A 23,902-nucleotide genomic window follows, 5' to 3' on the forward strand; every position below is an offset into this window, starting at 1 on the left:
TTATGTTGAGCAGAAATGAAACATTTGGGTTTTCCTTCTCTTTCTCTCTTCCCAAGTTGTGCCTTCAGGGGCTTTAGTAAGAACAGAATATATAATATATTGAAAAGAAGCAATATATATTCCATTCGTGACTCAATCTTTGGCTTCTCAGTTTCTGAATCATTATGCTGGAGAGATAAATATGGCATTCTCTTCAACCTATTTAAGGCCATTATTCCCGGGTACATAAAATGTGCCAATTAAGATATCCTTCTGTGTATTTGTCTCTTTCACATAAAGAGGGAGAGTTAAAAATATTTGTAGCGGCAAATGCATTGCCATGTTCTGAGAATATTAAATGCGGCCCATTTCACCTTCCCATTTTCTTACAAGTCCTCAGGGCAGTGGGACAGGAGGAGCCACGCTCCAGGTGTTGAACCCATGCTCTGCCCATAAAAATCAGCTCCAGCTTGGATTTTTCCACCATATTTTGTCAGGCACACCTGCCTGTGACTTTTTAGAATACTAGTATAGTACTTGTTTTTTGTTCATTCCATTGTTTGTCTATAAGGCTTGTTTATTTCTTTTTTTTTCCCAACCCAAAGTTTGAAAGTACCTTCTGGTAACATGAGAATAAAAGTTCATGTCTGTCACTTTGGACAGTTGGTCATCTTCTCTAAGAAACCCTTCATGTCCTTGAATGTCACTCTTTTGTCTTCCTTCCTTCCTTCCTTCCTTCCTTCCTTCCTTCCTTCCTTCCTTCCTTCCTTCCTTCCTTCTTTTTCTCTTCTCTTCCCCTCCCTCCCTTCCTCCCTCTCTCCCTCCATCTTTCCTCTTCATACTCCTCTTCCTTCCTTCCTTCCTTCCTTCCTTCCTTCCTTCCTTCCTTCCTTCCTTCCTTCCTTCCTTCCTTCTTTCCTTCCTTCCTTCCTTTTTCTCTCTTCTCCTCCCTCACTCCCTCTCCACCTGCATAGTAACTTGATGCTTCAAATGAAAGGCAGAATCTGGTCCAAGTTATTGCATGGGATTCGGCACAAAGACTTCTTTATGGTTGGTATGAAAGGTCTGACGTTTTCTCTCTCTAGCTTTGTAGGATAGCCACTACTTATCTAGCCATGTCTAGGGAGATTATTTGGATAGGATCATGGACAGCTCCTGCAATAACTTGGCTTATTGTATTGGTAATATCTGAATTTATTGATGCCCTTGTGCTTTTTCCTAACCTGTTCACCTTCCCGTTCCAAAGCTTAGGCAATAAGTAGCATTTGCAAGCCAAAATTAACGGTGGGAAAAGAAACAAAGAAACAAAAAAGAATTCAACGAAGTGAAATGTTACAGCCAAACAAGACCAGCAGTATGTAATTATTTCCCTGTCTCTCACCTTAATATTTATGATTTTAGTGCCACCTTTTTAAAGCAAGCAGGCTCTCCAAGAGGTTTTGAAGCTGAACGTGGTACACAGCTAAATAGATAGATGCTATTACATGCTAATTAAAAAGCGGGAAGAATAAATGCCTAAAGTTAATACAGCAGTATTATTTTAGCACTAAATCATCATCATCATAATGAAAACTGGGGAATGTGGTGGTGGGGATAAAAGGGTTTGGGAAATTATAAACCGAATAATTTTAATATTTTGCAAAGGTTTTCTTTGCCCTTTCGATGAGAAAACCCTGCAGTTCTAATTCACATTCGACAGCCAACATATATCAATAATCCACTGCTGCAAAACGGGTCAACATTTCTCCATCTAGAGTGGAATTATCTTTCTGTTAGCCACTCCCCGGTTCATCGCACCTCGGAATAATCCACAGTTGTTAATATCTTGATTGATTTAAAACACTGGGATGTAGTAATTGTGGAGATGACCTTGGGAAACAGGAGGAAGAGCTCCAGCCTAGACAACCATCAGCAAAAGGACAATCATCAGTCCACAAAAGGAAAAGGGGTGTGTGGAAGCATCTGAGAAGGGACCTTCCCTACTTTTCAGGAAAGTAAAAGTAAAGGAAGCGAGAAGTGTTTTCAGACTGGCAAGATTCTGTTATTGTAACCTCACAGTAAAGGTAGAGTTAGCACTCATGGTTTGTGCTTCTTGGGTGGGCTATCTTGAAAGGTTGACACCACGATATAGCCAGGAAGGACTAATGTAGATGTAATGTAGATCCCGAGGGTATAAATCTCCCTTACGTGTCTTGGTGTTTTGCACATTTAAGAGGCCGATTGTAGCTTAGGGTTGAACTGTGGAGGTCTTACAGATGTTTCATTACCCAACTAGAGAATGTCATCAGGGTTGGAAGGGAACGGAGGCTAGTGGAATGGTGGTGGCGGTGGTGTTTTTGGTGGTGGTGGAGGAGGAGGAGGAGGAGGAGGAGGGGAGGAGGAGGAGGACAAAGAGGAGGAAGAGGAGGAGGAAGATGACTATGGGGTCCTTGGTGCTGTCTGAGCTTGATTGTTACCCAGTTAAGTGGTATCATTCATGATGTTACCTAGTTCAGTAATAAAAAGTCTGCAAGAAAACAGAATAACAGAGTTGGAAGGGACCTTGGAGGTCTTCTAGTCCAACCCCTTATTCAGGCAGGAAACCCTATACCATTTCAGACAAATGGTTCTCTTCTTAAAAACTTCCAGACTTGGAGCACCCACAGCTTCTGGAAGCAAGCCGTTCTACTGGTTAATTGTTCTAGCTGTCAGGAAATTTCTCCTTAGTTCTAGGTTGCTCCTCTCCTTGATGAGTTTCCATCCAACACCCAAGCTCGGAGAGGACCCCACAATTAAGAAAGCTCTTGCTGGTAATGCCAAATCTACATCTGGTGGAATTTAAAGGATCTTTGAGACCAATTCCATTCCTTTCTAAAGCTCAGCATTTGAAATACATTTATTTATTTATTTATTTATTTAGTTAGTTACATTTATATACCGCCCTATTCCCTGAGGACTCAGGGCGGTTTACAGGGAATTAAAAAATCCACCATACAAAAGTTAAAAAACCAAATTAAAAAATATTAAATTGACCCTGTATACTTAAAACCCCAGTTAAAAATTTCTCCTCATAAGTGGTCCTTCAAAAATCACAGACTCCAGACACCCAGGCTGTGATAGAACTAGCTTTCAATGTGTCAGAAGAATAGTATGCAAGACATCGCTCACAGTGATTTCATTTCCACAGACTTTGTTCATGTTCCTTCTGATGGCATTACAAATCTTTGTTTTGACTTGTTTCTTCAATCTTTTTGATAAGCGAAGGCAGATGAATGAAGCCGTCTCATGTGTATTTCTATGTTGTTGCCTTGGTTTTTTTTTTTTGTTATTTATATTTTAAAAGGAAGTCTGCTTGCAGTCGATGTGTGAAAATGAAGCATGGGTGGAAGGGAGAGATGGAATGAAATTCAGATCAGCAATTTCAAAAATACCTCATCCTGATAAGAGCTATTGTTGACTTAAGTGTTCCTCGGAATAAAAATGCCAATTGCCGGGGCCTTGAAGAGGAAATCAGCACGTTCGCGCAAGATGTCAATTCCTAAAGACACAATAACAAGAAGTAGTTGCTACTCAAGATTCGCTATCGAGAGAGATAAGGGGTGTTCCACTAAATTATGATTTGGGGCTTAAAGTCTTGTTTTGTATTAGACGGTATTAAGCGTCATTCTGAGACGATAAAACCGTGCAGTGCATAATACACATTTTTAGCAGCAACCAGAGTACAAGATGTTTTAGGAGGTTGCTGATATTCCCCCGGTGGTACAGTTGAGCTAATCTTGGCTGATAACCGTCCTCTGCGTTCAATTCAGTTCAATTCCGTTTCAGCCCTAAGGTCAGATACAAAGAAAATATTGAATAAAATAAGTACTACATCCTTATGTCTGTATGCATGCATAAGAGAAGAGCATGAATAACAGAGTCTAAAAACAATTACAAACATGGTTCCTAAAATAAACCCAAATAAAATATTAGAAGAGGTTCCCATTCTAAGTAAGGGTAGGGAGTATAGTACAAATGGTAGCCTAGAACTGGACCACTTGAGTGGTTATTTTTGAGTCCTTGTAGCATTAAATAGAAATCGCAGTCCCTACCTGAAAATGGAATTATATTTCAAGATAAATAAAGGTCTGTCTAGAGTCCTTATATAAGGAACAATAGAATAGCTGATGGCCTAAAGTTTCTGTTGAACCGTCACCACATGGACATCACCAAAGATGTATTGGTATCCACTTAAAACATCCAAGAAGGATCGCAGAGGGCATATCGTACAACCTGGCTAAAATGAATATCTTCCAAAATTTTAAAATTGGAATGGATGGTAAATATATGGCTGGAACTATCCTTCCTTCCTTCCTTCCTTCCTTCCTTCCTTCCTTCCTTCCTTCCTTCCTTCCTTCCTTCCTTCCTTCATCTATTTTCTTGTATTACGTTGTAATAGCCCCAGCAGACCCATATTTAGCTGTCAGTGAATCAAAAACTGATACAACGTAGTAGCGAGGAACAATTTCCCCACTAGGAATATGTTGAGATGATTGCATGATGTCAATTATCTCATTGATCTTCAAACCCTACGTTTAATAACTGTAAGTATCCTTAAGAGACAGAGATTCTTCTGTTTTCTGCTTAGGCTTCAAACTTCAAGCCTTCTTTGTTAATATATTCCTGGGAAGAATGAAAAGAGGGTGGAAAAAAAAATTCTGTAAAGTCACTTACAGCATCCTTTGGTCTTCCTTCCCGTATACCGGTAGGTTAATTGAGCAAGTTCCTGTTTCCTTCTTTAGGTTTCATCCTAATGCCTTCTGCATCTGTTTTGCCACTGGAGAGATTTGCCCAGGATTGACCTCCTGACTTGACATGAGCAGAAATCATGAATTAAAACACTGAAATCATTAAAACAGAGAAATGATGGAGGGGAAACGTGACTCTGCAAGGGTGAAAGCTAATGAAATGCAAATTGTTGTAACAGCAGTTGAGTCACTTAGAGCCACTGAATCTACTTGCTTTGGGCAAAAAAACAACTGCACTGTATATTAAGTTAAATTCCTGACAGACAAGTCAAGGAGATTCTTCCTACCAGCAATAGAAGCCAAAGTGTGTCATAGAAACATAAGGGATATAGCAGTGGTGGGATTCAGCCAGTTCACACCAGTTCAGCCCAGGCCCAGAATGGACTTCCGGAAGTGGCATCCACACAGAGAACCAGTTGTTCACATATTTGAATCCCACCACTGGGATATGAGAAGTTGCCTACTCCTGAATCAGCGCTGTTAATTACCTACTAACCCAATATCAATATAGGTTCTCAATCATGCAGATAGAGTTGGCTCAAGGTTGTCTGGAGTTTTAAACAACAACAAAAAAATAGTCCAGTTGCAATGACTCAACTTCAGACAACCTTCAGACACCCAACCCAATATTGTCTGCATTGACTTAACAAATATCTGGGAAGCTGCTACTCATTGGACATGATTAGACATGTGAAGATCTATAGCCAAGACCAACCTTCCCTTTTTATGCAAACAAAGTCAAATTTTCCCGTAATTGTTAGGAATTGTAATCACCTTGTGGTGTTGACAAGGTCTTTTTTCAAAGCTACCATATAATTAATTAGAGTCACCTTATTCAGGCTTTAGATGTGAGATTTTTCAGGGCTTTCAAATGGTTAAAAACAGTCAGCTTAATTCTCTGTAATGCAGTAAAATTGGATGAACCAGACCTTTAGCTCAAATCTGTCATTTCCTTGTCAGTTGAATTAATTTGATAAACATGGCTGACTAGGGAATTATGGGAAATGAAGTCCTCACAGCTTCTATTTGCCTAGGTTGAAAAGACCACATTGGAGAAAGGATTTGCATTCACACATCACCAGGATGAAATTTCATGGAGTATGGAAGGGATGCGGTAGCTCAGTGGGTTAGGACACTGAGTTTGTCGATCAGAAGATTGGCAGTTTGGCGGGTCGAATCCCGAGTGCCGCGTAGCAGAGGGAGCGCCTGTTACTCATCCCAGCTTCTGCTAACCTAGCAGTTCAAAAGCACGTAAAAATGCAAGTAGAAAAATAGGGACCACTACGGTGGGAAGGTAACAGCGTTCCGTGCACCTTTGGCATCTAGTCATGCCGGCCACATGACCACGGAGACATCCTCGGACAAGCGCTGGCTCTTCGGCTTTGAAACAGAGATGAGCACCGGCCCCTAGAGTCGGAAACGACTAGCACGCATGTGCGGGGGAAACTTTACCTTTACCTTTATGGAAGGAGAACATGTGACCGAACCCTTTGTGGTACCAATTTTTCAAATGTTGCATTGTTGTTATGATTATAATTATTTAAATTTGTATATGGCTGTCTTCCAGCAATTCTCTGTGATTTGAAACTGTGTGCTATGTTTTAATACATTTTATGAATCAAGGCATTTGAGAGCTGGCAGTGAACTATTATTAACTAAGTCATAATTTAGGAAAGTATACAATCTGGGCCTGTATTTGCATCTATAGGACACTGGAGTAGAATCATCATTCTGACTTTCTTCTTTGACTGGGGAAAAACATTTGCCTATTTTATTTTATTTCATTATTTCATTTCTTTTTTTTAACTTTATTTTATTTTTAAATTTACTATTCAATTTACGGTTACATTTTTCTTTCTGAGTTATTTTCATTTGCTTCGCTGCAAAACCACTCGGGGAGCATTTATGACTGAAGGACAGTCTATAAATATAGTTAATAAACAGTCAAGCTGATGTAGATTTCAACCCAAGTGGGACTTGAATGGTTGAGACTTCTAATAAGTGTCTCTTTGAGACCTCAAAGCAGGCAAACCTTTGGCAGTGTTTCTGTAGCAAAGGGCATATTTTAACCTGCTTGACAATAGTCCTATTGATGGAGAAGTAAAAGTACACAACAGTGGTCCTAATTATAGAAATTGGCTTGCTTACTGTTTCACAGCATATTGTTTCTCAAAATGATTAGTTATTGCTCTGAGTTATCCAGAATTGCTATGAAATAAGATGTTTTATGGGGCTCTGCCCCCTTGATGTCAGACCTGGAAGGCAGAAATTTCTCACAACACAGGTAATTGTGGCATAAATCACAGCCCAATCACTCTGTAATCAGAATAGTGCCATTAAACATATGATAGTTAAACATGAAGGCATAAGGTTTTATTTAAGAAAATAAAAACTAATAGCATCATCGTGAACGTTAATGTGCCACGGGAAACAGCCTGCTGATAATCCCAGTTTGATGGCAAAACTCGGCTGTCTTCCTGTCAGTTAACTTTACGTTTTCAAAACTGTTCAGGAAAGAAGATAGAAACACCAAGAGAGAGATGAACCCTTTGTGTTCTAATGTTCTCATGGGCACCAGGCTTGCCTGGATAGGACAACTGCCTCTTTGATTGTCACTTCCCAGCAAACCTGCATTTAAATGAAATTGCCTAAGATGAAGAAGCTAGCAAGCTTCTTGGTGGAGCAGTGGGCTAATGCCTCCTTAAGTAACACCAGCTGCCTGCAGTTAGTGCAGGTTCGAGTCCCACCAGGCTCAAGGTTGACTCAGCCTTCCGAGGTAGGTAAAATGAGGACCCAGATTGTTGGGGGCAATAAGCTGACTTTGTAATAATGCCACTTGCCCCCCCCGAAAGCCCTAATAAGCAGGCATATACATAGAATGAAGGCTATTGCTAAGCACATTGATTTGTGCTTCTTAGATTGTAAGCCGCCCTGAGTCTTCGGAGAAGGGTGGGATATAAATGAGATTAAAAAAAAAGCATACACTGAGATGACTAACCAGGAATCGCTTAATATTCTGAAAAGTTTCTCTCCTTTTTTTAAAGTCTGTGACGTGGTGGCCATCACAACATTCAATCTTAGAGGTAGGAGAAGATCAGGCAGAGCTGGAGGGCAGAGTTAAGAGTGTTATCAGTCTAGAGTTATTAGGTTGCCAAAAATGCTCAACCCCTCTTGAATTCCATCGATCCTTATTTGGTGCCTATTTAGTGTTGAACTTCAGTTGATTCAATTTTTGGCTTGAGCATTAAAGCTTTGCGCTGAAATCTAATGTATGGTCTTGATCCTTTGTAGCTGACATTGCATTCTTAAATGAGGGACACCCAAGCAGGCTATCTGACCTAACTATTCAGACCCCTGGCTTACTGCATGTGTCACATCAATCAAACTGAATAATAATAAAATAATAACACCTACAATGAATTCAAGAAAGGCAGCTGTTTTGGCCACCACCCATCAACTGTGGGTGCGTGCATTGAGTTTCTCCAAACCCCAATCCCTCCCTACTTTGCATTTTGGTGGATTTGCAATTTAAACTTCATCCCTTCCTTTCTCCATCTTACTTCCCTCCTTCAGCGGATCGCAAAGCCCCTTTATGTGTCTGTTGGGAGAAAACTTGAAATTCAGCAGACTACTTACTGCTTATCATACTCCACTGCTAAGCTGTAACAAATTTAAGTACACATGTGTGAAATTCATTAGGAAGTCTTGGCACCAGATAAATTACATCCAAGATAAAGGATGAGTATTAAGAGGCTGTGTTAGATAGGCACCCTACTGTGACTCTTAAGGAGAATGTGAAGGCTCTGTGGGGGCAGGGAGAGAGATAAAAATTGAGCTGTGGGTCTGAATTTCTCAGCTTTGAAAAAGATGAATAGATTTTTGCTAATAACAGTAGAGTTCTCATCTTTTCTATATATCCTTCTCAACCCCAGTGTTTTTATTATGGAGAAACCACAGTCCTATAAATGAAAGTGTTGATTGAGCTCCCCCCCCCCAAAAAAAAGAAATACACACACAAAAGAACCACAACTCAACACTCTTTAAGGGAGACCCCTGGGAATCAGCAGCCACAATCAGATATTGTGCAATGGGCTACCCTTGGTCTTCGCCAATAGCCGAGAAGTGATGGATTGGTGGAAGTACTGGGAATAGGTAACGAATCTGGCCATCCTATGTGGCATTGGGTTTTTTTGATTTTATGGAGCAGAGGCTTTGGAAAATCTGCTTGATCATTCCAATCTTTTGTTTCCCCAAAGAACACTTGAAGTATGGATAATTAGGTTTCATACCCCATGGCACCCTTTCCCTGATAGGTATTTGTGTTAATCTTTGTGCATGATCAGGTAGCCCTTGACTTACAACAGTTTGTTTAGAGACCGTTTGAAGTTACAACGGCACTGAAAAAAAGGGGCTTATGACCATTTTTCACACTTATGACTGTTGCAGCATCTCCATGGTCACATGATCAAAACTCAGATGCCTGGCAGCTGGTTCGTATTTATGATGGTTGCAGTGTCCTGGGATCATGTGATCCCCTTTCGCCACTTTCTGACGGTTGATGGGGAAGCCAGATTTACTTAACAACTGTGGCAAGCATAGAATGAAGGCTATTGCTAAGCACATTGATTTATGCTTCTTAGATTGTAAGCCGCCCTGAGTCTTTGGAGAAGGGCGGGATATAAATGGGATTAAAAAAAAGAAAGGATGTTAAGATGGGGCAAAATTCACTTAACAAATGTCTCACTTATCATTTTCAAAAGAATTCCCTGGCACCATAAAAGCTAAAAAAAATGTATTGGGGCACAAACTTTCATAGACTGAAGTCAACTGCACTGCTTGACTTCTACTACCTGGAAGGGTTGAACATTGTGGTTTGATGTGCCATGTTAGGTTTACTTCCAGGAAGAGAGATTTGCAATCAATTCTGGAGACCAAAATCTCTTTTGTTTCTCCCTTCTGGAGAATGACATGTTTTAAGCTGGCTCAGATCAGAGACAAATCAACTCTCGGAAAGCCTACAAAATAACAAATCTGTTAGCCTTTGCAAGAGAAGGGAACTTGATGTACCCTTTCTGGACCTGAGCAGAGAACCTTAAAGTTTTTAATTGTAGTTTGTTTTCTTTTGAAGCAAGTTTCTGGTCTTGTGAAAATAAAGGATGCCCCAGAGCATAATTCCAACCGGTAGTTTTGTGGGACATAACCCACATGCCTTATTCCATTTTTAGTCAGTGAGTATAGTCATTGCTGTGACTGGTATTTAGGAAAGCTGAGCAAGGGAAAAAAATAAAATAAAATCAGACATATGGGTGACATGCCTAGAGAAAAAGCTTTCCAATAACTTCTGAAGCTATTTAATATTTATTTGTGTGTTCATCTTTCTGGTAGACAAAATGACAGTGGCCCAGAGGAAGCCCATAAAACCCTGCTAAATTATCAGTGTCACTCTGAATGAATGAGTAACAGAATAGACTCTTAAAATAATAATGTGACCGATAAAGACCTACACGTCCAGTGCCTTAGAGTTGGTGGCATAGGAAACTCTTGTGAAATCTTTCTCTCTCTTCTTCTGGTTTGCTAGAGGTGGCCCAAGCTTTTGACCTTAAAAAACATCAAGCTGGCTGCAAAAGATTTGGCTTTTTCCATCTAGAAATTTGAAATACTTTTTCCCCCCTAGCCCTGTGATATCTACTAAATGAAATATAAAAGAGTCATTTCCCGCTTAGGGTGGGGCTTTTTTTATTTTATTTTTTTTGCATTTGTTCTGAAGGTTAGCTTTAAAGAGAGAAAATTTGCTTCCAATAGCCATTATGATGCTTCTACTGTTTGAGCTGAATAAAACATTAGGAAAGGACACGGTATGCTCATTTCACTGGCCTGCGTCTGTTTGAACTATACAAAGGGAAGATTCCTGTTTTGAAAGCAGACACCGTATCAAAATATCTTTTTATAGGATTCTTCTGAGTACACCCGGTGATGGTCTTTGAAGTTCTACAGATCCACGAGAGGGCAGTTCTTAAAAGAAACCATAGGAACAAACCAGAGTAACTGGGAGAGCTTATCTTATAGGGTGCGATGTCTAGAATGTTGGTGTGAGGCTTGGTGCCCCTCCAAATGTACATTCTACTTAAGGCAGCATAACAGTGACGTGCATCTAAGATGTGAACAAGAAATGAGTCAGGAGTTCTCCATTTTTTAAGAGCTGGTTGGTATTTTTTCAATCCTCTTCAGAAGAACAGAGTTGGAAGGGACCTTGGAGGTCATCTAGTCCAACCCCCTGTTCAGGCAGGAAACCCTATACCATTTCAGACAAATGGTTGTCCAATCTCTTCCTAAACATCTCCAGTCTTGGAGCACCCACAACTTCTGGAGGCACGTTGCTCCACTGATTAATTGTTCTAATTGTAGGAAATTTCTCCTTAGTTCTAGAATGCTTCTCTCCTTGATTGGTTTCCATCTGTTGCTTCTTGTCCTGCCTTTGGGTGCTTTGGAGAAGAGGTTGAAACTCGGATTCACCCCTGGGAGATGTTCATCTTTGTTTTGGAATAACAGTTTGTGCAAATGCGGTAACTAGACTTAAAACTGAACATTCAAACATTCCTAACCAGAGCCATGAACTCTGTATCACTTTGCGCAACAAATTTCTGCCATGATATGTTTTGCCAGCCTTCCTTGGCACAGTTATTCTTCATTGAACTTAGATTGCTGTTGGTTGAGGTCCAATCTGATTAACCAAAGTTTTCATGGCTGATATTGGATGATGTTGTCACGTCAAAGGAAAGATCACCCTGCCGCCTGGTCTTATTGTGTAGGCTCACCTGAGCAACTCATTCAGAAAGAGAAGTCAGTGGTAACCCCAAAACAAGCATCAGAACAGCCAGGTTCCCCATGAAAAAAATATTTCCACTATCAGAATATTTAGTTGAGATTTTGAAACCAAAACCAGCTTTGGTCCAGGTTGTTGCCCCTTTTGAATTCTAGAAGCTGAAGTCCCCTCAGATCTGGAAGGCGCCCAGTTAGGTGTAGCTGATTTAAACTGAGTTTTCTTTGGCACCAAGATCAACTTGAGTAATCCAATAAGATCTCCCTCCAATGTTCTTTTGAACCTTCCTAGCGATTTTTCTCTCCTGCCTTTTGTTCCCCAGTGGAAAGAAAGGTGTGTGTGTGCCTCTCAGGAACCCTCAAGGATGTGACTTTGGGGTGCCCTCTGCCCTTGGGGGCGGGCTTCTTGGTTGGCATACAAACTTGTCTGCATCCGGCAAAGTTGTGCTGTGCAGATAAAGAGTTCTCTGTAATTAGAAAGCGGCAGGGGGCATAACAAGAGGCTAAATACATAGCTGTGGTTTTAATTAGACAGCACTTCAAATTAGTAATTGCGTCTTCTGTGAGAAACCGGTGACTTTGTACGCTGCAAAAGCCCAATGGCTGCGTGGCTTATTCCTCATTATAGCGCGCTGTGTGAATCCTTCAGTATGTTGGCCTGCTGAGCTGAAAAGGCTGGTATTGAGATACGGTTATTTTCTTTGGCCAGGAAGGGCTGGAATGAGATTAAATTCATCCCCAGCAGAGACGCAGGGATATATTGTTCTTTGCTACCTGCATGTGGCCGTATCTAGAAGGTGAATTAAATCCAGCCATAAATCAAGGTCTCTCCCTCTCTCTCTCTCTCTTTGCTCAGCCTACTTTACAAGGCTGTTGTTGGACATAGGTCATCCTGAACTCATCCTGAACTCCTGGGTGTATCACGCAACAGCAAAGTAACTAAGGCCCTAGGAATATGGGGTTTTGTGTGCGAGCGTACCAAAGGAAATATATCTATCTATATATATATATTTATGTATATGTATATATTTATGTATATGTATATGTATATATTTATGTATATGATGATGATAACTTTATTGTCACTTTGAATGTACACCAATCGGCATACATCAAAATGAAATTTCATTGCGTACAGCTCTCAAAGGGTCACCACCTCCGATATATACTCCTTGTTCGGAGCCCGCTCAAATTTCACATTGTCCATTTTAGTCTCTAGGGAGTGAACGATGGCAAACAGGACAAATGGAAATGGGGCTACATGTGGATGTATATGTATATGTATAGGTAAAGGTAAAGGTTCCCCCGCACATGTGTGCTAGTCGTTTCCGACTCTAGGGGCCGGTGCTCATCTCCGTTTCAAAGCCGAAGAGCCAGCGCTTGTCCGAGGACGTCTCCGTGGTCATGTGGCCGGCATGACTAGACGCCAAAGGCACATGGAACGCTGTTACCTTCCCACCGGAGTGGTCCCTATTTTTCTACTTGCATTTTTACATGCTTTCGAACTGCTAGGTTGGCAGAAGCTGGGACGAGTAACAGGCGCTCACTCTGTTACGCGGCACTCGGGATTCGACCCGCCAAACTGCCGACCTTCCGATCGACAAGCTCAGCGTCCTAACCCACTGAGCCACCGCGTCCCTTATGTATATGTATATGTATATGTATATGTATATGTATATACATATACATACATACACACACACACACACACACACACACACACACACACACACACACACACACACATGGTTTTCCGCTTGAGATTTGATTGGCCCCCAACTCTGCTGGTCTTCCGGAAAGTGCTTTAAGACCTGGCTGGAGGCCCAGGGCCGGGGATCAGGAAGTCAGTGAAGTTTAAGTGCTTTATCATTACTTGGAGGTATTTTATTCTTGGCTGCTATTTTGTTTTCTTTGGCTTAGGCTGTGGTCCATTTGATACAGTTATTTATATTGTTGTTCAAATCCTAAAGTCTTCTCAGCGGTGTCAGCCCTTTGGGTAGGCCCCATCAGGAACCGTGCTTCTCAGGAAGACGTGAAGAAGTCTACTTTATTAATCTTGCAGGTCAGCACAATTCAAAACAAGATGCTGAGGTCCTGGAAAGAGTGCAGAGAAGAGCAACAAAGATGATCAGGGGTCTGGAGGCTAAATCATCTGATGAACGATTGAGGGAACAAGGCTTGCCTAGTCTAACCAAGAGGAAGATTAGGGGGTGGGGGAAAATGTACTCACTGTCTTCTGGTACTTGAGGGGCTGATCCTCCGAAGCATCAGAAGGCAGGACAAGAAGTAATAGATGGAGGCTTGCTAAAGAGTGGCTCGACCTAGAAACAAGGACAAATTCTCTGACAGTGAAAATAATTAACTAATGGAATAAGTTGCTCCCTGCCTTGTGGAGTTGTGGTGCTCCATCACCGGAGGTCTTCAAATACAGACCGGACAGTCATTTGACTGAGGCAGCACAAGGTCCCCTACCTTGAGAAGAGGGATGGATAAGATGACCTCTAAGGCCCCTTCCAGCTTTCTAATTCTATGTCCTATGTAAATCTGTGTCTCCCTTCTCTCTTATAGCTCAGAGAGCTGGGCAGGGTCCATCTTAAACCTCTTATTAATACCATTTAGCTACTGAGCATGTAAGCAATGCTTCTGTCCTCATTGTTTACATAATGAGCCAATGAATATTGGTTTCAAGGTGGCTTCCCTGGCTTCTACAGCCACCATGAGCCCCTTGGATAAAAGAGGCAACCATGCAAACTTTTTTTTTTTTAAAAAAAACACCTTGCTCTGGAACTCAGGACTTGAGAAAAGCAAAGACTTGTGCATGTGGTTAGATGCTTCAACTCATTCTGCTGTTTCCTCCTAAACTTGTCCACTGCTTACAAAATGCCCAATCCCAGAGGCCAGCTATCTGTTTTCTCTCTGCAAGAATGATTTGGCCAAGAAGATCTCAGCTTCCCTAAATCAAGACGAGATTGCAGAACGCAAGCAGATGGTGAATGATCTTGGCAGTGTCCAAGATAATTCAGCTAAACCCTCACTTGAGAAGGAGAAAGGGAATGTAAAATTTTGGAATCAAGTTACCCGTTTGTTTTCTTTTCCTAGACAGAAATGCTCAGACCAATGTTGACTAATCTTTTTTTTTAAAAAAAAAAACTGATTTACAGCTACAGCTGTTGTATCACATTTACTATATTTCTACGTTACCTAAAAGGGCAGATTGTAATTATCCACATTGATTTGAGCAATTACAGGGCTTCATTTTTATTAATCCTTTTTAAAAACTTACTAGGAAATAGTAAATGCTATATTGCTTGTTAACTATATAATTATGTTTTAATAATGAGTTATGTCAGGCTGCATTAGGGTGGTGGAATTTAATTAAACATGTGAACAGTAGCAATACAAGGGATCTTTTTTTTAAAAAAATATAAAAATAAAAAATAAAATCAAACTGTTAAAATATTCTGGATAAATAAATTTCTCTTATTAAAGTGGCTGATCTGTACACAGCCTCCGGTCCTGCCATTACAGATACGTTTAGCTCCAATTCCACTAATATGATGGCTTAGGAAAGATACCATGTTGACTTCATAGACCATCTTCATTGCCTTCTGTTGGTTTAGGGTGCTTGACCATCTAAAGCAGGGGTCTTCATACTCAGCCCTTTTATGACTCATGGACTTCAACTCCTAGAATTCCTCAGCCAGCATGCCTGGCTGAGGAATTCTGGGGGTTGAAGTCATGAGTCATGAAAGGGCCAAGTTTGAATACCCCTGATCTAAAGAAGTGACTGGATTCAGAGCTCATGCTAAGCCATGTTTTATTGAACCAGACCATGAACCCAACCTTAAACCAACCATGTTAATACAATATATGATCCAGGAATCATAGCATCACTGGAAATGACCCTGGAGGTCATCTAGTCCAATCCCTTGGCCAAGGCAGGAGTCTTTATACCATTCCTGGACCAATGGTTGTCCGATCTTTTCTGGATTGATGATGGAGCACCACAACTTCTGGAGGAAAGCTGTTCCACTGATGAATCATTCTCACTGTAAGGAAATTCCTCCTTAGTTCCAGATTGGAGGTCCCTCTGAGGAGTTCCTACCCATTGCTTCCTGCCCTGCCCTCAAGTGAGAAGAGCCATTATTTAGTCTCCAGTCCCCTGATCATCTTTGTTGCTCTTCTCTGCACTCTTTCTAGGGCCTCAGCATCTGTTTTGTATCATGGCAACCAGAACTGGACAGAGTGTTGCAAACGTGGTCTCGCCAATGCAATATAGAACGGTACTACCATGTCTCATGTTCTTGATGCTATCCCTCTGTCAATGCAACCCAGGACTGTGCTGTCATTATTTTCGGCAGCTGTAACACACTGCTGGTTCATACTTAAGTGGTTGTCCACCAAGACACCAAGACCCCTCTCACGGGCTCCACTGTTAAGCCAGGAACTGCCTATCCTATATCTTTACGTCTGTTTTTTTCCAGCCTAAGTAGAGAACCTTACCTTTTTTCAACACTGAATTGCATTTTTTTGGATAGGATCATGGCCAGTATTTCAGAAACAACACAAACTAATCTGCTTTGTTTGCTCCCTTGATCAAATTTTATTAATGGAGGGTTGTCGGGTTTTGGCTTGGAACTTTATAGATGTGTGTTTTGGATGAGGATGTGGCCATTCCTCCCTATCCCTGATTTTTCAGTGCCTTCCCTTAGAAGGAAAGGAAGGAGTGAAAGGTTTGGTAGAGCATTTCAGCCTTGGATAACCTGGGAAATGTTGCCAGCATAAACAGCACGAGAGTCAGTGAACTTCTAGACCACCACGTTGGATTTGGCTCAGTGTGTTGAGTGACACAAGAGAGTTCAGCTGCAGCAGTCTCCAGATCTTCCGAATGGCTTCAATAAATAATCTGGGAATATTCTAATGACACTAGGATGGGCATCTGAGTTGGAAAAATATTGGGCCATTATTTTTGCTTTGTGTGTGTGTGTGTGTGTGTGTGTGTGTGTGTGTGTGTGTGTGAAGGCCTTCTAGAATCAAACTGCTCTTTATCTTTAAATTTCTCAAATGTTCAAAATCTTTCATGGTCTGTTTCCTTTTTTTACAGTTTCCAGTAAATTTCAAGAGTGAACAGACATTTTCTTAGTTTTAGGTAAATGCTTAACCATTTATCTCTTTTTTTCCAAAAAAATATGCAGTCACTATGAACAAGATCGGAGCGCACTTAAGAGGAAGGAATGGGAGCGGAGAAACCAAGAAGTCCAGCAGGATGAAGACCTCTTTGCATCCGGCTTTAATCTCTTTGGAGAACCATACAAGGTACGTCAACGCTGGAAGCAAAGTTTGACATTCATTGAGTTGGAAAAGCAACTTCTTCCTTCTCCTGCTCATTGTATCTTGGCCCCAAGGAGAAGATTCTCCTGCAAGTAATAGGCAAGAAGCCCACAAGGTGGGATGTTGGCCAATGTTGAGAGATTTCTCCAACCTGATATCTTCAGTGATGTTGGACACCCATTGTAAGTATGTGAGCCAAGAAGAATGGGAAGACTTCTAAAGTCCAGCTCTGCACTTTTATGTATATGTTCACATACACATCATTAGATAATAATATCCTGCCCTCTGTCTAAATCAATGTTTGTCAACCTTGGCAGCTTTGAGATGTGTGGACTTCAACTCTGGTGAATTTTGAGAGCTGAAAACTGCCAAGGTTGAGAAACACTTCTAAATTACAGGTAGTTCTTGACTTACAATCATTTGTATAGCGACCGTTTGACGTTACAACAGTACTGAAATAGATAGATAGATAGATAGATAGATAGATAGATAGATAGATAGATAGATGATAGATAGATAGATAGATAGATAGATAGACAGACAGACAGACAGATAGATAGATAGATAAATAGATAGACAGACAGACAGACATGATAGATAGATAGACACACAGACAGACAGACACACAGACAGACAGACATGATAGATAGATAGATGATAGATAGATAGATAGATAGATAGATAGATAGATAGATAGATAGATAGACAGACAGACAGACAGACAGACAGACACCTCCACCCATGGCAGAGACCATATACCATTCTGGACAAATGGCTGTCCAATCTCTTCTTGAAAGCCTCCAGGTTGAACATAATAACCAGGTGGAACATGTTGCTTGGCCCCCATCTACTTGGTGGCATTTTGGTTGACTTCCACAAAGATCTTGCTTTAGAATGGGTCGCTCCTCCCTGCTGACTAACATGACCATCTCTGTTTTTTCATTTATGAACCAAACCTTCAAGTAGTTTTCTCTACATCAGTCAAAGACACGGCCCTGTGTGTCCTTGTGACAGCAATTCTGCCAGGATAAATTGGACGCTTTCCCATTTCTTTCTCTTTTTCAGAAATCCCCATCAATTGAAAACCTGCAAAGGTAATTCTTTGGAGAAGAATAATTCTGAGTCACAGCCACCTGCCCAGCCTCTTTGCACTGAGTGCTGCCTCAGCATCTCTGCAAGGCTGGCTAGAGAGGAGAAGAACAAGTGAAGAAGTGTTTGGCCTCCTCCCTCCCCGCCCCACTTCCCTGACACAATGAGATCTCCTTGTGTTAAGTGAGGAGGGGGAGTGAGTCAAAGCTGGGTTGGGTCATTGTTCATTGTGTGTTGGGTAGATGAAGGTGGGCCCACTACAAAGACTTGATTCTTGAGTAAAACAGAATGCACTTTTTGGCCCCCAAAATGTCCTCCTTAAGCTTTTCTTTAAAGAAAGAAAGAAAGAAATATAGCCACCCATGTGCACCAAACAAAACACTGCTTCTTCATGCGGTATGATTCTTTGCTTTACACAATTGATTACATTTCTAAATATTTGCTTCAGGGTGCATTTTCTTGATTACAACCTTGTGACGGAAACATTTCTTTTTAAAAAAAGAAAAAAGAAAGACCTACAGATATCATGTTTCTTTCTCCAATCTGCTCCCATCTTCTCCTTTCCAAAACTTTATATTCCAACAGAAACATAGCGGTGCAAACAATATACAGTTCCAAACAAAAGGATCATCTAATCATCCTGACAAGCATCAGAGCTGAGACCAAGCAAAGCAGCGCCTTTTTTTTCATGCAACTCGTGAACCGACTACAGAAACCTCCGTTCCTGTGGTCTACTCATGAGGAGCAGCTATCCAGAGTGCAGATGAGCGATCTCACCATCTCTCCTTTACCTGGAGAGATAGCGCCAGCCAGAGATTACTGTCCAGCTGCTGATCTCCATCACAAAGCTCCTTCGGGGACATCTCATTCTCCATGAATCCTCACCAGAAGCCCAAAAGTGCTTGAATTGTTCTACAGGATCCACAGCTAGACATTATCCTCCAGCATCTTAAGAGAAGATAGCAATAGCGCCGAGGCTTATATACCACTTCACGCTGCTTTACACACACACCCCTCAAAGTGGTTTACAGAGTCAGCATCTTGCCCCCAACAATCTGGGTCCTCATTTTACCAACCTTGAAAGGCTGAGTCAACCTTAAGCCAGTGAGAATCGAACTGCTGGCAGTTGGCAGCAGAATTAACTTGTAATACTGCATTCTAGCCACTGCACCATCATGGCTTTTTGATGCTTGGAAGATGCAGCTGCTACACACACAGCTCTGTCTTTCATCTCTTCCCCACTATGCCCATCATCCTTGACAAATGTCTCGCGAGTCAATTGCCAAATATTAGGAGTTGTTCCTTTGTGACTGTCCTGTAGAAATGGGATGTATTCTAAGGAAGACAACTTCCTTCTGATGCCCAATAGCCAAAGAATGGTTGGAGTAAGGCTTAATTATCTTATTTCCCTTGTTTACAAAACCCAACAGAGATGCATAAGATATATTTCCATCGTACCTGGAGGAACCTATTCCTTTGAGGAATGATGTGTCAAATAGTTTTGGGAAGACTGGTTTCCTTTTTTCCTCTACCATCTCTTAAAAGTGGAGTTTCTTCTGGTAAATTGTCATCTTTCTTCTACCGCCACAGTTGCACCAATTGCTCAAATGTAGTTTTCTTGCTCATCTGAACAGCAACCATGTGCCACAGGTATTATCTGTAGACAAATGTCCCACCTTTTAAATGGCCTTTCAGAAAAGGAGAGGGGGGGAAAAAGAGAAGCCGCAGATAAAAACCTAGGAAATTGAGTAAGAAGTACGCAGGGGATGAAAACACAATAATGCCAAAAATGAGTCAGAATTTGCCTAATAATTGCTGTGCTTTACAGAAAGTGACTGTGAATCATTGATTTGCAAAAACACATGCTGTGTGGTTCCAGAAAATAAAGGCAACTGAGTTTTGCAAATACAGCTGACAACTGTATTTATATCTTTCTTTGATGTTTTTTTAAAAGCTCTCCTCAACGCTCATTTTGAAAGAAATTATTAAGTAACCAAGCTGGACGCAGGCCAAAAAAGCACCCAGAATCAAATCTTAGTAGTCCAGGGCAACTCAGAACAACAAAAAAAGGACACTTGAAACTATTATTCATCACAATGCGGTAGAAGAAGTTGGTCGGCAATTACTTGGACCCCCACTGTTTTTACAGAATAGAAAGCATGAGCGCTCTGCAGCATTTCCCAGCAATTGTCTCTTCCTTCTTAGTTGATAACTCAAAGATTCTCAGTGAGCTAGTAGGCAGCGCTTCCCCGTTGGGGAGTAGATGATCATTTTGAACCTGCCAGGCTGATTGGCTGGTTGACACTGGGGCCAAAATACTATTTTCAAGGAGTGACATCTCCATTTTTAAACATCAGGTCCATACCCAAACAGACAAATTGCCATCTTCCTGGTGACTACATCCCATAGCCATAGTGATAGAGAGGGAAAGAAACTGTTTGATTTATTACTGCATTTTTATCTTTCCTTATTTCCTTATAAATCATGGTTATGACTTAAGTGGAAGAAAGTGTCTGCCCAAAGTCATCCACCCAGCTTCCACATTCGAACGGAAACTTGAACTCACTTCTCTTTGGCCTTGTCAGGTGTGAACGATCAGGTCCAAGGGTGAAGGTCCAATTAAATTGATTTGTTGCTAAAAGCCTATGCACAGGAATCTTCTGAATGGATGGGTAGCATCTGCTGGGAGTTAGACAAGGGTCCACGGAATTAAAGGAAGGTTAGACCTAGTTGTTTGTGACTATTTAGAGATTCTAGGCTATTTCCTCTTTTAACTCCACTCCCAGGTTCTGCTACTCCTTGTCTTCAGGCCTTAGTCCAGCTCCTTGGCCACCACCATCACCACCACCACCACCAATGCACACTGTTGCAGTTGCATTGTCACTATTAATGTTAGTGGCAGGAGAAAAATGTAAGAGGATTCCTCCCACCCGTCTCCATGATATTCACATTGAGATCACTGACGGGCATCCTTTTCAAGTAACTTCTGCTTTGAAGGCACTGCCATTGGCTAATAGACAGGACAAGGACCTCTTTTGCAGTAGAGTCAACCCTTTGGACAGGTTTCCTTCTGGAGTCAGTCTGTCACCTGTGATGGCAAACCTCAGCCATTCCTTGAATAAGCTTGAATGAATCATCTCTTCCAGGTTTTAGTTGCAACTCTCTCTCTCTCTTTATGACTGGAGCAGGATGTTAATTCATAAAACCAGGGATTGTTTTGATACGTCTTTGATTGTATGTGATTTTATTCTTTTAAGACACCCTGGAGACATTTTTCAGTCTATTACATTGACTTAGAAATATCTCAGATAAATAAGGGCTTAGGAATATGCCAATAATGGCTTGGAGGAATTGGAAAGATGTTTCATCACTGAAGTTAAGGAGAAAGCAAAGATTCCAAGGAACAGAGTCCCTTTTTAGAATGCATTTAGGCCAAGGGTCTCCAACCTTGCAACTTTAAGACTTGTGGACTTCACTTTCCAGCGTGGCTGACTGGGGGATTCTAGGAGTTGAAGTCTTAAAATTGTCAAGGTTGGAGACCCCTGGTTTACGGGCTGAGAAAAGTCAGATTTTTTTCCTTTCTTGGCCCATCTCTGTTCATGGGTCACCTTTCTTAACCCTGGTTTCTTTTGATGTTTTAGACCAGCAAAGGCGATGCTCTTGCCAACCGTGTGCAGAACACACTGGGAAACTACGATGAGATGAAGGATCTGCTCACCAACCATTCCAACCAGAGCCACCTTGTCGGCATCCCAAAGAATCCTGTGCCACAAACCCCAGTAGACAAAAATGAGCCGAGCTTTTTCCCTGAGCAAAGGAACCGGATGGTCGCATCCCACCAGATGGGTGGGAATGCCTCGACAGCTATGCCTCCTCCGTCTTCCCTGTCATCCAATGCAAGTTTGCTGAATGGCCACCAGAGCAGCAGGAAATCCAGGATGGACTGGTCCCGTAGCAACCACAGCTCTGGTGGTGGCCAGTCGAACCAAGCCAGTAGCCAGCCCAATCGGACCAAACATGGCTCTTCTCATGAGCCACCCCAAGGCAGATATGAGGACCTCTACCTCTGCCAGAACGAGCCCCAGAAAACTGGAGGAGGGGAGGAAGTCAACACCCCACCTTCATCTTCACATTCAAGGAGGCACAATCACTCCAAGTCCACAACGGCCGAGCACTCCTACAAAGAAACCACCCACTCAAAGTCTCCGGTGGATCTTGAGTTTCTGAGCCATGGGTCTCCGCTTCCTTCTACGTCTTTGCTATCCGCCGCCAACAATCTTTCCAACCAGAACTTTCCTCCTGGACTCCACTGTAAAAGCAGTATGACCCAGCAGAAGCCCACCGCGTACGTTAGACCCATGGATGGCCAGGACCAGGTCCCAAATGATTCCCCAGAACTAAAACCATCCATAGAAGCTGAAGGGGTCTATGGAAACCAATCCTTTGGAAGTCTGTTGGAAGGGAAAAGCACCGGATCCAGTTCTAAGAATAAACTACCAAAGCTTACCATTCCTCAAATGAGTGAAGTAAGTGTTACCTTTTCTTTCTTTCTTTCTTTCTTTCTTTCTTTCTTTCTTTCTTTCTTTCTTTCTTTCTTTCTTTCTTCCTTTCTTCTTTCTTTTCTTTCTTTCTTTTATTTTCTTTTCTTTCTTTCTTTCTTTCTTCTTTCTTTCCTTCTTTCTTTTCTTTCTTCCTCTTTTCTTTCTTTCTTTCCCCTCTCCCTCTCCCCCCCCTCTCTCCCGGTACTGTTGTCTTCCCAATCTTTTGCTTTTTTCTCCCTTGGATTTATAGGACAAAACCGAATGAAAAACACACCTGCAGTTTTATTGATTTATTGCAAATGTATTGGTGGGTTTGTCCAGTCTCTGGTTTGTTTTATCTTATCAGCTATCGTTGTCCCAAAGGTGCTGTTTTCAAAAGGTAACTGGACTATTTTTTTCCTTGAAGTTGTTTCATTTCTCATCCAAGAAGCTTCTTCAGTTCCGAAGAAGAACTGAAGAAGCTTCTTGGATGAGAAGCAAAACATCTTCAAGGAAAAACGAAGTCCAGTTGCCTTTTCGAAAAAAGTACCTTTCGGACAGCCATGACCTGGATGATTGAGAACCTCCACAGACAATCAGCTGTCGTTCATGCACAGAAACTCATTCCTTGTTCTCTGTTGGAACTAATTGCAGTTTTGGTAAAAAGAAGAACACCAGCATCTTTGCAGGGAGGGTGGTTTATAACACACACACACACACACACACACACACACACACACACAGAGCAATCCTTGCATATTGTGACCTTGATCCAGATGGGGCCACTGTGGCCTTTCCATGGAATAAAATTGTGTGCCCTTTTGGCAAAGTGGGATTGGAAGTTGAGTCAACTTGGCATAGACTTAGGGGCACAACAGGACTGTTCATGGTGATTTTTTGCTCTTGATACTGACTTTCTTTTCACTAACTCTCATGATTCATAGCTGGTCTGACTTTTAAGAATCTCATTCTGAGTATTTCCAAGAAAGAAAAGTGGGGAGAATAGATGTGGTCCAAAGCGAAAGGATAGAGCGAGCCACTTGTAATATAAGCTGTGGCAAAGTCCAAGATGTTGGTTTTGGCTATAGGTCCAGGAGGAACAAGGTGTTCTTGCAGAACCAATGAATGCCCTGTTTACAACTGAAAGGTAAGAATTACGTGTAATAGTGGAACAGCTGGAGAATTATGGTGAACCAGGGTGTTATGAAGGCACATTTCTTTCCGTTTGCAAATATTGCGGGTGTTTGACATTAAGTCAATGTGTTGTGTGTCTGAAAAAAAAATAATAAAGAGAAGGTATTAGGGATGCTCAGGGATCTTGAGACATTATGTGTCAGTTTGGACATGCTTTGAAAAAATTGACCTACGCTAATATCCAAAACACTTTGCTATCTGCCT

General features: G+C 41.5%; 1 protein-coding gene across 1 annotated transcript in view; it reads left to right on the plus strand.

Moving 5' to 3' along the window:
- The window catches only part of AFF2 (ALF transcription elongation factor 2), a 178,206-nt gene that overhangs the window by 12,401 nt on the left and 141,903 nt on the right, over positions 1-23,902 (plus strand). Inside the window, exons 2-3 of the mRNA XM_083371765.1 lie at positions 16,760-16,880; positions 21,626-22,510. Coding sequence (XP_083227891.1) covers positions 16,760-16,880; positions 21,626-22,510 — 1,006 coding nt within the window. The remainder of the gene's footprint in view (positions 1-16,759; positions 16,881-21,625; positions 22,511-23,902) is intronic.

Source organism: Vipera ursinii (genome assembly GCF_947247035.1).
Source record: "Vipera ursinii genome assembly, chromosome: 12".
Taxonomy (NCBI): Eukaryota; Metazoa; Chordata; class Lepidosauria; order Squamata; family Viperidae; genus Vipera; species Vipera ursinii.